The 14729-nt window shown below is 40.2% G+C and overlaps 1 protein-coding gene across 17 annotated transcripts in view; it reads left to right on the forward strand.

Annotated features, from left to right (window-relative positions):
* Positions 1-14729, forward strand: part of THADA (THADA armadillo repeat containing) — a 317566-nt gene that overhangs the window by 23941 nt on the left and 278896 nt on the right. For 16 of the 17 annotated variants that reach the window (XR_007774147.1, XR_007774146.1, XR_007774144.1 and 13 more), the window contains exons 11-19: positions 422-1113; positions 1845-1996; positions 2153-2308; positions 4508-4630; positions 5124-5247; positions 7655-7803; positions 9227-9440; positions 13194-13329; positions 13858-13994. Coding sequence is in view for 13 of the 17 variants with exons in the window: in XM_050951718.1 (XP_050807675.1) it covers positions 422-1113; positions 1845-1996; positions 2153-2308; positions 4508-4630; positions 5124-5247; positions 7655-7803; positions 9227-9440; positions 13194-13329; positions 13858-13994 (1883 nt within the window). In the remaining 4 variants the exon portion in view is untranslated. The remainder of the gene's footprint in view (positions 1-421; positions 1114-1844; positions 1997-2152; positions 2309-4507; positions 4631-5123; positions 5248-7654; positions 7804-9226; positions 9441-13193; positions 13330-13857; positions 13995-14729) is intronic. The other variant, XM_050951708.1, reaches the window with a different exon arrangement.

Consider the following 14729-nt stretch of genomic DNA (forward strand, 5'->3'; position numbering starts at 1 on the left):
AGACTATTTGTCAGGGAATTCTAGCAGTGATAATAATCCATGGTAAAGAAGACAGGGTGATTTATTGCAGTGTTTCTCAACAACTGGTGCGTGGACCAGCACTGGTCCCTGAGATCTCCCTGACACAATTTAGGAAGGCAGCAAACAAGTCTCTGGTATCAAGAAGGTTGAGAAACACTGGAATTTGAGTTTTGATCCTGCCACTGACTCAGTCTGACTTGTCACTTAGCTTCTCAACCTCAGTTTTCCCACCTACAATGTGTGGTCACTGTTTCCTTACTTGCCTAAGGGGAAGGTGGAGGAGGATATTCTAAATTAATGTTTTTAGTGCTTTAAAAATGTAAAGCAGTATTTCATAAGTAATACTGAGTGGATAATAATAAATGGGAATACTGCAGATTTTTTCTTTCTTCTTTTAAAGATTAAAAGAATCCAATATGGCGGTATCCTTATCTAGAATCTTAGCTATTTGGACTAATTCAGCATTGGATGTCCTTGAATCAAGCTCCCAAAATCTAAAGAGCAGTCTTAATGGAAACTCCAACACAACTGGGAAACTGCTGGAATATGTGTATACACATTGGGAACATCCTTTGGATGCTGTTAGACACCAGGCCAAGTTGATATTCAAGAATATCCTGCGGATACACCAAGCCACGCTTAAAGGATCTGTTGTAAAATCAGGCCCTTTCTTTTCAATGTTGACAGAGAGCTTACTGAGTTTAGAATGGCACGTTAAAGGGAAATATGCTTCACTTGGCTGTCTGGTGGAGTGTGTGGGTGTTGAAAATATTTTAACAGTGGACAGAACAATCCCAGCGCAAATCTTGGATGTAATGGGTGATCAGTCTCTTGCACCTTATGCAAGTGATCTTTTGGAAACCATGTTTATAAATCACAAGAGTCACCTAATATCTGCCTTTCAAAAAAACATCTGGATTAACCACTGGCATGACACATGGGTATCTCCTCTTCTTTTAATATTGTGTGAAGGAAATCCTGACCAAACTACTTATGTAATAGATTACTATTTACCAAAACTGCTGAAATGTAGCCCTGACAGTCTGAGCTACATGATTAAAATTCTTCAGGCTTCAGCTGATGCTAATATTGGTAAGAAAATAAACTTAATATTTATAGTTCAGATGTTTAGATAAGCTGCAGCAATTGTAGAGAGATGATTTCTGATTTGTTTTTGTCTTAGAAGTAATAAGTGGGAGAGGCAGGGTGAGAAATTCCAAACTTTCCTTAATTACTCTCAGCATAGCTGAGAGGAATTTACAGTGATGGGCTGAGTGCATGTATAAGAGCTTCTCCACTTTAAGTTATATGTTTACACCCTAACCATAAAGCCAAAATGTCACTCTCGCTTTACTTGTATTTTTTTTTTAAATTAAACCTGCCTAATAGTTTCCTTATTTATCAGTTTTTAGTTATAAAATGCATGAGAGTTTCTACAGTATTTCTGTATATTTTGTCCATATTTCTTATAAACACTTGCACACAACAAGTATAGAGGAAACAAATCAGTAAGCTTTGTAGTTCACTTTTAATAAAATATTGTTGTTACAACGGGCTGTGACTAAAAGGTTAGTGGTGCTGTTGTAGCTACATGGTTTGGTGGTGGTTCTCAGAGTGGTTTTGTGAACTGCTGCTGTTGGCTCTCCGAGCCGTTTCTGGTGGTACTTGGAATAAGGAATGGGGGACTTGATTGGATCCAGGAGAAGATCCTTCCCTTAGGATATCATCCATAGACTAGAAAGTTGGGGGATGCCTGAAATAGAGTATTGACATTCCAACGCGTAATATATTAATAAAACAGAAGTTATTAATTCTTTCTTTAGGTTCTTGCAATACAAGAGGTGCTCTTGGAGCCTTGATGGCATGCCTGAGAACAGCTAGAGCTCATGGACATTTACAGTTTAGAGAGATCGTGAGGGATGATCTACTATCAATTGGATGTGTAAAGCAAGGTTTAGTTCATCAGCATAATCAGGTAGATGAAGAAAGTTATTTTTGTGCTTTAAAATGTGAAGACTTGGTTGGCCTTACAATGTTTTATTTCAGTGTCATTATACAAACTTTCTGTCTCAAGTATTTATTCCAGGTAAAAACAAAAAAAGTCTATAGTTCACTTCAAAATGTTTTGTAGGTTCGCGTTGATGCTTTAGGTTTGCTTTGTGAAACTCATCGGAGCACAGAAATCTTGACTATGGAGGAGATGCAGCTAATTCAGTTTTTTATTACATACAATTTGAACAGCCAGTCTCCTGCAGTGAGGCAGCAGATTTGTTCCCTACTAAAAAAGGTAAATTGTCAAGAATAAACAATATGTAGTAAGGCCCATGTATTTATTATTTTTACGCTGTTTAAAACCAAGTCTCTTAGCATGTTATAAAATGGAGACTATTTTATAGTAATGCTTAAAAGTTCTAGTTGTGGATCAGGCCCCATTGTGCTAGATACTATACAAATCCAGAACAAAAAGATGATCCCTGCCCGTAAGAGCTTGCAATCTAAATACAAGGTAATAGGGAGTCCGGAGAGTACAAGAAAACAATGAGACGGTATTTGTCAACATTTTAGTCAGTGGTATCGGTGCATTATCAGTCTTACTTTGGTACCATGATGCCTACAAAAAACTTGATGAAGAGTTTTGAGGAGGATAATGTGGTATATTTGAAGATGTTTATGGAGAGCTCCTCTCAAGCAAGAGAGGCAGCATGGGAGAAACCACTAAAGGTGCTTGTTTGGAAATTTAACAAGTGGATGATGGAGGCTGATATCATTATCCAATTAGAGACGGAAATTGACATTTCTATTAGTGAATGAGAAGTAGATAGAGTGAGGTTAGGCTGTGAAGGAACTGAAGAAAAGCAGCTTTTCCTCAAGATAGGGTAGGGGCGCCAGTGGAAGGATGCAAAGAAGGGTGATGTGGTCAAAGCAATGGACTAGGAGAATGATCTTTGTAGCAGTATTCTGAATGGATATGCAATCTTGCTCTGCTCATTTGTCAAGGGATGTTGTGGTAATTGAGACATGAGGTGAAGAAGAGTTTTATCTGAGTGCATGGATAGAAAAAGCTAAAACTGAGAGAGATTATGCCGAAATAATCTGCAAGATGTAGACATAACCAGGATGTGAAGAGCTGGAGAAAGAACTGCATTGCAGATGACACCCAGGTTACAGACTGAGTGACCAGCATGCCAATTGGTAGTGATGTGCACAATGGCTGAGAAAATTGGGCATGAAGGAGAGAGATAGGCTTCTGGGCAAAGATTAAGAGCACTTTTTTTGTCATGTTCAGTTTAAGCTGATAGCTAGACATCCATGGGGAGATGTCGGAGACAGGCTGAGATTTTAGTTTGGGCAGAGAAGACGAGTCTAAAATAGAAAAATTAATCTGTGAGTTGTCAGCATAGGGAAGATAGTTTAATTTGTGTTTGTAGATGAGACTACTTGGAAATAAGCTGTTGAGGGAGAAGAGACAGGGTTCAAGGACAAAGCCCGGTGGAATCCACTTAGAAAACTGGAGAGGGGATGAAGGAGCATCCTCTGAAAGGTGTGCTGGAGGAATAAGTAGAGAAGTAAGAGGAGAAACAGGAAAGGACAGAGTCATGAAATTCAAGAGAAGACAAGATTTTGAAAAGAGCATGGTTGACCATGTTGAAGTTGGCTGACAGGTCAAGGAGGATGAGGACAGAGTGCTGGTTCTGAGCTTTGGCAAGGAAGAGGATAGTAGAGAATTTGGCAAGGGCAGCGTCAAAGGAGTGCAAGGGGCTGAAGCTGAATTGGAGTGGTTCTAGCATGGAATTGGAGAAGAGGAATCCAGATGATGATTGTAGACTGCATGTTCAGTGAGTTCAGTGTTGAAAGGGAGATGGAGTGGTAGTTGGAGAAGCAAGTGGGGTTGAAGGTGGGAGAGACTAAAACTTGCTAGTATTGTCAGGGAAAGAAAGAACCAGAGAGGGTGACAAGTAAAGGAGAAGAGTAAGGTAAGGGTTAAGAGTGGACTTGAGAGCAATCAGGAGATGGGGTTGGATGAGGTCACTGGAGCAAGTGGAAAGGCAGAGGAGGACAGGAAATACGAAACTTCTGTGTATATGATGTGGGAGAAGGAAGAGAGAGTTGTAAGGATGCAGGTGCTGAAGGGAATGAGATATAAAGAAGTGGCTGTGAACTTTTTACAGAGTGGGCATTCCAGAGACAGCAAGAGAAGAGGAGGAGGGGAATAGGCATGAGGTTAGGAATGGTGGCAGGGATGGAGGAAGTGGATGTGTAATCTAGATTTGTGCCAGCAGGAGAAGGGGGCAGATCAGAGTGGAGAGGGGAGGATCAAGGAATCATGTCAGTAGTGTGATTGTTACGTGGTGCATGACCTTGTACGCTTTTTGAAACTATAAGCAACTAAACCTGAAACCTATGCCCAAATGTTTTTGTTTAAATCTCCTATTAGTCATACTTCAGTGTGTGTCTGATCAACTACATTTTGTTTGTGTTTTAAAAGTTGTTCTGCAGAATACAAGAAAGTTCCCAGGTACTTTATAAACTGGAGCAAAGTAAAACCAAACAAGAGTTAATTAAAGAATCAGCTAAATGGGATCATTTTGCAACTTTACAGCAGTATAAAGTGAGTATAGGAGCTTTTTGCAAGAAGTATAATAATAATAATAATTAATAATACTTAGCATTTTGTAGCACTTGAAAAGCATTAACTACTAATCCACGTAACACAGTCAGGAAAATGAAAATAAAGGATATCCAGCTGCCTGCCTGGAGGGCTCTTCTCAATTTCACTTTCTAAAGTGAAATTGAGAAGAGCCTTCTAGGCTGAGCAGTTGAGAAACCAAAAAATTTCAGTTTGGTTTTTCCACAATGGAATTTTTTATGAAATCTTTTCCTGGTTTGGGGCAAAAACACTTTTTGAAAGCGCTACCCTTTTTGTCTGTCTTTCTTTCTGTCTTCCTTTCTTTCTTCCCTCTCAGCTCTAATTTTTTGCCCGCTGTGTTGGGGTACATAACTATATGGGTGTCATCTTGTATCTGATTTCTCACTACATTTTTGTTAATGTGCATAAAATTATGTGCAAACTGTACTCAGCACATGCCTTTTGTAATCTTCAGGATTTCATGTCATCTATATGTGACAAACTTTTTGAAGCTCTGTTTCCTGGCTCATCCCATCCAACCAGGTTTTCTTCATTAACTATTCTGGGATCAATAGCAGAAATATTTTCTGCTCCAGAAGGTGAGGTGTTTGACTTTCATAGTGGGGCAACGGTAGAGTTAAAAAATGGGCTTGCTTACAACAGTGCCCTGGTTAACTGGGTACTCAATTTCTGTGTTAGTTTTGCAAAATTGACACTTCAGCTGCAGTTTGCTATATTGTTGCTTCTTTAAATAAAATGAAGGTGTCAATAAAATAAGAAAATTCTGATTTTGGAATAAGTGTAAATTAAAGGATGATAAATGCAGTTTTCAGAAACGATGGGGAATTGAACATGCTGCATTTAAAATAACAAGACCATAAAAACTGTTAGATTTGTAAAGACTCAGATGATACTGGGTTCTCTGAGTACTGCACACTAAAATGGGGAATGTTTTTTTAATTAGATGATTGCTCATGTTCTGGTGCTGATAAAGTATTGAGACATTCTTTCTTTCAGTATCAAGACTATTCGATCATTCCAAAGTATTCATAATAGGAGCCTGTTTTGAAGTGTTTATAATAAGTAAATTCTGTGTTTACGTTGTATGACCAACTTAAAAATAAAATGGTTTGTAAAAATTATATAGAAAAAGCTAAGTATTTGGGCAAGAGAGTAGAATGACTAATGAATTCAGAAACTAGACAATGTTTTTAGAGTGGACTATATTAAAAATTTAGCTAAGTGATCTTATATGTAGAAGTGTGCTTTTCAAAACAGTATGCGCTTTTGAGTCTGTTGCTTCATTCCTGTTAATGCCAAGTAGTCAGTCATGGGTAGTCAGCCCCAAAAATCTTGTTTTTGTTTTTTTTTAAGAAAAAATATTATTAATTCTTCTGGGTTTTGAGCTTTTAGAGCTCAGTCTGGTCACGTTTTCAGTCTTCTCTCCAAAGCCATAACAGCTAGAATTTTTTTTTTAATTGAAATCTCAGTTTCTCACCTAATAACATGGCTAGAGCTTTAAGGAAAGCTAACTTGGTGAGAGTTGGCAACTGTGAGCTTTGAGAATATTAGATTTTTTTTTTTAGTGTGGTACCTTTTGTACTCTCTGGGGCTTGCTTTCTATATTACAAATATATTTTTTTAAACAACACATACTGATTTGTAGGCAGTGATAGGAAAACTCTGTATATTGAAATAATGCATTACTCTGTTTAGTCTTATCACAGGGTATGGCTACATTTGGAATTTCAAAGCACTGCCCCGGCAGCGCTGCAGGAGCGCTGCCGTGGCAGCGCTTTGAAGTGTGAGTGTAGTCAGAGCGGCAGCGCTGGGAGAGAGCTCTCCCAGTGCTGCACGTAAACCACATCCCTTACGGGTGTAGCGTGCAGCGCTGGGAGCCCTGCTCCCAGTGCTGCCGCCCTGATTACACTGGCGCTTTACAGCGCTGTATCTTGCAGCGCTCAGAGGGGTGTTTTTTCATCCCCCTGAGCGCGAAAGTTGCAGCGCTGTAAAGTGTGAGTGTAGCCATGGCCACAGTCTTAGAACTTGTCTTCAGTGTGGGGTGGTGCACACTATGATGATTTCTGAAGCACACTAATGTAGATCCTGTGATGGGTTGGATCACAGAAACCCACTTGGGGCTGCCAACTGATGTGCCAAGACTACTTTCACAGACTGGATGCCTTCCTAGTCTGGGCACAGTCCTTTCCCCGGTCCAGCCCTTGTTTCAGCTCAGGTGGTAGCCAGGGGATTTCTCATGATGGCTGCCCCCTTTGTTCTGTTCCACCCATGTATATATCTTTAGCACAAGGCAGGGATCCTTCCTCCCTCTCTGTGTTCCCACCCCCTCCTTCTTAATGGAAAAGCACCAAGTTAAAGATGGATTCCAGTTCAGGTGACGTGATCACATGTCACTGTCAGACTTCATTACCCACTTGCCAACATACATGTGTACGGAAAGACTTACAAGTAAAACAGTCATCTGCAGTCAATTGTCCTGGTTAATGGGAGCTATCAAGATTTCAGACCCCCATTAATGGCCCACACTTTGCATAATTACAATAGGCCATCCGAGTTGTATTTTGTATTTCTAGTTTCTGATACAAGAGTGATATATTTATACAAATAGGATGACCACACTCAGTAGATTGTAAACTTTGTAATGATACATTACAAGAGACCTTTTGCGTGAAGCATATTTTAGTTACATTATGTTCACGCTTATAGCTTACTTTCATAAAATCATATAGAGTGCAACATCACAGATCCTGCTGGCTCACATCAAACGTTTAACTAGGGAACATTGAGTGCGCACCAGCAGGGTCTATATAGACCAATTCATGCTCAACAAATTAGTGTGTTAGAAATCAAACTCCCATAGTATGCATTATCCCACTATGTAGACAAGCCTTTAAGGTTTGCAGTAGTTCCAGTAAGTAAAAGTAGAATACAAATTCTTGTTGTTTGATAATAACAAAGCATAATGACATCAGTTTCTTTGAACAGGTCAGACGCAAGCAGTCTTTCGGTTGGCTCAAGAGATTGATCCTACTCGTGTTCAAATGTTAATCCAGTGTTTTGCCAGCACTTTCGAGGAAGTAAAAGTTTTAGCATTTGAACTTCTTATGAAACTATATGATAGGTTAGATTTACAGGTATGACACAATTTTAGTTTAAAGATACGGATTCCCTAAACATCCTACTTCATGTTTTAATTGTTTTATCAAGAACACAGGCCACACATCAAATAGAGAAGATCAGAATATGATGGTCATTTTCATAGTAGCACACTGAAGAAAATGTTTTTGATCTGATATCCTTTTTTGCCTTATTGGTTGGGAGAATAGGAGGAAAATTTAGTGGGGAAGGGAAAGGAATCTTGAGAAAATGACTTGTGGCTGCATGACCTTGTACTGTGATTGTATCATATGTCATAAATTAAAGAGGGGGCAGGACAGGTCACTACTTAGAAAGTATTAGTGATATGGGTGGCTTAATAGGTGCCAGTTTTCAATCTCCAGCATGTTTGAGGCACTGTTGTTGAAGGGGCTGTCTTCCTGAAGAGACGTAAAACCCGAGGAACAAACCACTTCTGGTCATTGAAGATCCTGTGGCATGCTCTGATAGAATAGGGTCAGTGTCCTGAGTGTTCTAGCAAAGTTCCAAGTTGGGTGGTTATATGCTGAGTATCTAAATTCTTCCATTAATATCAGTTGAAAAAAGATACTTTCTGCTTTTATATACTGTGTTGCTATGTGTTGTTAAGCTGCTTCTGCCTTCACCCTTGAGGTGTTTCATTTTAGTGGTGGATGAAGTGAACACAGTATATGCTTTGCCCATCACTAGGTAAGGAATCCCAGGAAGGAAGGCACTAAAGAGTGAAAAGTATTGACTATCGTGCCCTGCTATGCCTTCTTTTTGAAGGCTATTGCTGAGGCATTTGACTCACCTATTGTTATACCTTAGAACATTCAGCTCTTGGTCTCTCTCCCTTACACTGGTTCTTTGTGGCTGGTTTTAAATTTATTTTTCGAGCTGTTGCCTCTATTGTCTGGAAATTGTCCCCTGATTAATCTGATTCTGGTTTATTTAATTCTTGCCATTTATTACCCTGAAAAAGCTTGATTTGAATGTATAAACAAATCGGTGGGCAGCTGCTCTTTGTTTTTGATTGTTTTTTGTGTGTGCTGCACAGTATATGCTGTGCTCTTTTATAATAATCTGCATAGGGCTTTTCCTGTGTAAAGTCTGTTACTAGTTAAAATGCAGAAGAACATGTTTTCTTTTCATAATGATTTTAAGTGTCTGAGCACTGCTTTGTATATGAAGAGTCTTATTTTCAATAGATCTGTAGGTATGCATTTGTTGAATGTTAGAAAGTGTGCTTATGCAAATCCCTGTCTTGACATACGTAGGTAGTTGGTATACAAAAGAGATACCTGTGAGAAAATGCACTCCAGTGAAGTCACTGAAAATCAGACCCAAAAGGGTTTGAATTAAAATAATTAACGCTGTTGATATGCAAACTGAAGAAAAATGTATATTGAAAATGACTGAACCTGTATTTTTTTATTTCAGGATTTTGAAAATCTACATCTCTTATTTCAGGCAGCCATGGATCTTAGCATAAGTACCAAACCCTATGACTGTGTTACTGCCTCATATTTGCTGAATTTTTTAATACATCATAAAGGGCTACTGAATGTCTGCTTAAAAAATCAACAGGTTGCAGATACATTTCAGATAGATGAGGATATGTCTGCAAGCACCATGGAAAAGAACACTTTAGCTGGTTAGTTCTGAGGAATGTATTTGTTTGTTTAGAAGCCTCCATCTTATTTTCTTGCTGGCTATTGTTATGGGCATTCCGGAAAGAATAAATTACCTAAACTTTTATGAAATTAGGTTAGATTTAAGCATTACACTCGGTATAAATAGAACAGTTTGAAAGCTGATAGTCCTTGCAGGTCAACTCAGTGATGGTAACCTGTCCTAGCCTGTACCCCAGCCATGTACTGTAGGACAGAAAACTGGCCTCGCCCTCCTGCACTAGATGTAGGCCTATAATTCTCCAATGCCTATGCCTTATTCATACTGAAATCTTGGGCTTTCTTGTTGACAAACTGCTCTTGGTCCCTCATAGTCTTTATTTATTTATTTTTAATTTGTAGAAGGCATGTTTCTTGCTTAAAAAACAAAAGAAAAAAAGAAAGTACTAAGATTGGGAAGTCATAAATTCTGTAGAATCGCCTATAGTCTCAGGCCAGATTTTTAAACCTGGCATCTCAAAAGCACCTTAAGTAATGTTTTGACTCCTGTAGTAAGAGCCCTGAATTTTTTTCAGTGGTGGCAAGCACCAGCAACTCCTGTTGAAGTCCTGCTGAATTCCTAATGGCTTGTGGTTGCCCTTGTAACTATAAAAGACAGGTACAAAGCAAGGGCCTGATCTTTTTCTTGCTCTGTGCCTCGGAATTTTTCTTACCCATCTTCTTATAGAGCAAGGGTGTTAGGCCATGTCTACATCTAAAATTTTGCAGCGCTGGTTGTTACAGCTGTATTAGTACAGCTGTATAGGGCCAGCGCTGCAGAGTGGCCACACTTACAGCAACCAGCGCTGCAAGTGGTGTTAGATGTGGCCACACTGCAGCGCTGTTGGGCGGCTTCAAGGGGTTTTGGGGAAGGCGAGAGCAAACCGGGGAAGGAGACCAGCTTCGCCGCGGTTTGCTCTCGCGTTCCGCGAACCACCCTGCAAACCGCAGGGAAGGAGACCAGCTTGCTCGGGGGTTCGGCGAACGCGAGAGCAAACCGGGGAAGGAGACCAGCTTCGCCGCGGTTTGCTCTCGCGTTCCGCGAACCACCCTGCAAACCGCAGGGAAGGAGACCTGCTTGCTCGGGGGTTCGGCGAACGCGAGAGCAAACCGGGGAAGGAGACCAGCTTCGCCGCCCGAAGACACTCTACACCCGAGACAAAACGGGAGTACGGCCAGCGCTGCAAACAGGGAGTTGCAGCGCTGGTGGTGCCCTGCAGATGTGTACACCTCCTAAGTTGCAGCGCTGTAACTCCCTCACCAGCGCTGCAACTTTCTGATGTAGACAAGCTCTTAGACTCATTCTCTGCAGAGGGCTGAATTCTATTTACATATGGCCTTGAGTTAAAACTTCGGAACGACTTCTCTCTTCCATCCACACCGTATTCCACACTGATATCAATGAGCAGTTTACACAGATATCAATGGTAGAGTATATCCTTTATGCAGTAAATAAGCTTTTATTTATTTACGCTTTACCATTGCTCTGCATTGCTCAGAGTGAAAATATGCTCACTTTTAGGCTTCATGGCTATTTCTGCCATTTTTGTCTTTTTTTTTCACGGTCTCTTCCGCTGTTTTTCCTTTGTTTTCTTTTCTGCAGCAACTCTTAATTGCCTGCCCATGACCTGTGTCAGCTTAAGTCTTAACCTCTTCAACATTCCACTGCTAAAATAAGCAATAAAATAATATTTACATTTAAAATGCCTTTAGGCTTTAGAGTTAACAGCCCCCACCCCAAGAGTAATTAGGCAAGGGAGTTCACTCCTTTGAATCATTGTTTCAAGTGATCTGCAACCTCAGACACACATCACTGTGTTGGGTATATTCCATTCACATTTGGAAGGTTTTCATTGCAGCTATGAGGGCTAGAAATCTTTTTAAACAAAAGCTTAGATTTTGCACAATCAGCCTACATATGTTGTGTACCCCACAAATACATCCTATAGGCTGGATCCAGCCACAAACACTATCCATCTGTCTGTCTTAGATACTGAAGTATCTGAGTACCTCAGTCTTTTAAAGTATTTTTGACACCTGTGATTTAGGGCTTGTCTACACTACCACGTTTTGTTGACAAAAGTTATGTCGACACCCAAAAGTGGACATAACAAAAATCGCAAAAGGGTATTCACACTCGCTCCCTCTGTCGACAGATCATGTCCACATTGGGGACACCATCACCGACGGTGAGCAGTGCACCGTGGGTATGTATCCCACAGTGCAGTGCTGTGGGAAGGAAGAGCTGATCACAGCGCATCTTAGGATTCACTCTGAGTTCTCCCACAGCCCCCTGAGCTGCCGAGAGCAGCATCATAAGTAGCTCTGTGAGCTCTCTGTGCTGAGGAATGGCAAAGCAGCACAGAAGTCTGTCCCTCTCCCCCTGCAGCACCGGTCTGTTTGGTGCTGTATTCCTAGTGCATTGCAGAACAGGAGCATTCCAGTGATTTGTTCTCTGTTTGTGCCTCAAATGGAGCAGCACATAGATACTTCCCGGAATTTTGAAAGGGGAGGGGCACATGTCTGTAAGGCAGCAGAGATCAAAACACTGAGCAGAGCAATCAGGGCAGGCATTGTGGGATACTGGCTAAAGCCAGTTCTGTTGACAAAACAATCAGCAGTGTCTACACTGGCTATTTGTTAACAATAAAGGAAGGGGAAAAGACAAAAGTGTCTTGTGGTGTGGAAGCATTTTGTTGCCAAAACTGGGCGTTTTGTGCGACAAAAGTCCCATTGCAGTCTGTACACTCTTGCTGTTTTGTCGCCAAAAGGCAGATTTTGGCAACAAAAGGCGGTTTTTGGCAACAAAACTTAGCAATGTAGACAGGGCCTCTACATAGATACCTTTGTCCTAGAGCAGGGGTTGGCAACCTTTCAGGAGTGATGTGCCGAGTCTTCATTTATTCACTCTAAGGTTTCATGTGCCAGTAATTCATTTTAATGTTTTTAGAAGGTCTCTTTCTATAAGTCTATAACATATAACTAAACGATTGTTGTATGTAAAGTAAATAAGGTTTTTAAAAAGTTTAAGAAGCTTCATTTAAAATTAAATTAAAATGCAGAGCCCTCCCGGACCAGTGGCCAGGACTTGGGCAGTGTGAGTTCCACTGAAAATCAGCTTGCGTGCCGCTTCGGCACGTGTGCCATAGGTTTCCTACCCCTGTCCTCGAGTATGGAGAGGGGTGATGATGTTCTCCAGTGCAGTATTTTGGGCCCAACCTGGTGGTTGTCTTTCAGCATCACCTCAATATAAATGTTGTAGTAAGGATGGGAAAGGCGCTTAAGGGGCTAAGTATGACTGAAAATCACTTATCTTACTTAGGTGCCGGAATAAGGATTTATGTGGCTAATTGGAAGTATCCAAATTTGAATGTTCTGCCAAAGTGGTTGTTATTTAACTAACCCTTCTTTAAGACCAAATTCTGCCTGCTAATATGTGTATGTTACTTCCATTTACTTCAATGTGAGCTGTGTGATTGTGTCTGAAGATAGTGTTTGATCATTAGTCTTTACAGAAAATAGTCAACTTACGCTAAGATTGCAAATTGATAGCTTATTGTTGGACACTGAGTGAATGAAAAATGTGGATAATGTGTTGGGGGAAGAACTTGAAGGACAGTGACAAGTTTAAAGAGAACAATTACTGTGCATTTTACATTAATTGTCTTGCTGGCAAGCTTAATCTGTATATGTATTTAAAATTATTTTCTTTTTCTGTGTGATGCTTTTTATTCTAGTAATCAAATATTTGTTATCAAACCTTGAGCGAGAAATATTCCAAGCTGAAAAGTCTCTGCTGCAAGCAGCAGCTTCGTTCCCAATGTACGGGAGAGTACATTGTATAACTGGAGCTTTGCAGCAGTTACCTTTAAAGTAAGTAAAACATACTGCTATGCATAGTGATAAATCAGTAGTGAAGTTGACTCAGCCTTTCACAAGAACATTAAAGAATACCATCTAATTCACAATAAGATCAGCAGTGTATAGTCCTAATGCAGTGGTTCTCAAACTTTTGTACTGGTGACCCCTTTCACATAGCAAGCCTCTGAGTGTGACACCCCTCCCCCCAATAAATTAAAAACATTTTTTAATATATTTAACACCATTATAAATGCTGGAGGCAAAGTGGGGTCTGGCGTGGGGGCTCACAGCTCGTGACCACCTGTGTAATAACCTCATGACCTCCTGAAGGGTCCCGACCCCCAGTTTGAGAATCTCTGCCCTAATGCCTGGATTCTTTACTGTTTAGAGTTTTTTTTTTAGTAGGATCTGACTTCACAATTTTGATTTATGGAACATCTTATTTAAAATTAATTGTATAATAAAGTGCAGATGTTATTTTTATTTCAATTATTTATTGACGTTTTGAATATATAATTCCTTGTTTTTATTTTCTTAAAGTAACTTGACCTTGATGACTGAATGGAGGCAGATGGTTACAAAGCTTATTTTAATGTCATACAGACTTTCGTCTGTAGTATCTCCTATTGTCCAGAGTTCATCACCAGAGGGCCTTATTCCAATGGATAATGATTCAGGTAAATGAAATCCATTTTAGCAATAGTTGGGGTTGCTAGTGTTTTATTTAACATAATTTGAATGCTTGTAAGTCCAAAGTTATGAATGGCTACAAACAGTTTTTAATCAAAAGTCTGTAATATATTTATAATTGACAGAGTACTTTAAAAAAACCATACATTAGCATATAAAATCCATCCAGGAAGACACGGTATGTATTGGGACTGGTCCTAGTAGACTACTCTGTCAAACTCTTTCAGTACGTACCTGCAGCCTACCCATTTTGAGCTCCCCTTGTCCTTAGCCCCTAACCCTAGTGGCCAGCATACTGATTCATCTTCCCCATCAGCTACCATCCTCCTGAGTCCCACAGAGACAAGTGAAGGCAATAAGTTTGTTACCACTTTAAGGTAGGCTGAGTTAGGACATAAATCCATTCCCCAGATGCCAGCAGTCGCACACCCCTGCCAGATATACAAAGCTATTGGTGGAGGCTTTGAGTTAGCATCTGCCTTTGCACATGGCCCCACAAAACTAATACTGCCCCTGGTAGGGAACTCTAAGCAATATAGACTGTAAAGTCTGGGCCAAATCTTGCTGAATTTATGTATGTGAAGTACTCCTGTTGTCATCAACCAGGTTACTTTTTTGCAGTTCTTAATTTGTGCCAGTGCTGAGCTCCGATACTTGTAGGAATGGCAATTCATAGCCCCGGCAACTCTGGGCTTGTTGTATTAGTTATTAATGTAAAAAAA

Source organism: Gopherus flavomarginatus, chromosome 4, assembly GCF_025201925.1.
Source record: "Gopherus flavomarginatus isolate rGopFla2 chromosome 4, rGopFla2.mat.asm, whole genome shotgun sequence".
NCBI classification, from domain to species: domain Eukaryota; kingdom Metazoa; phylum Chordata; order Testudines; family Testudinidae; genus Gopherus; species Gopherus flavomarginatus.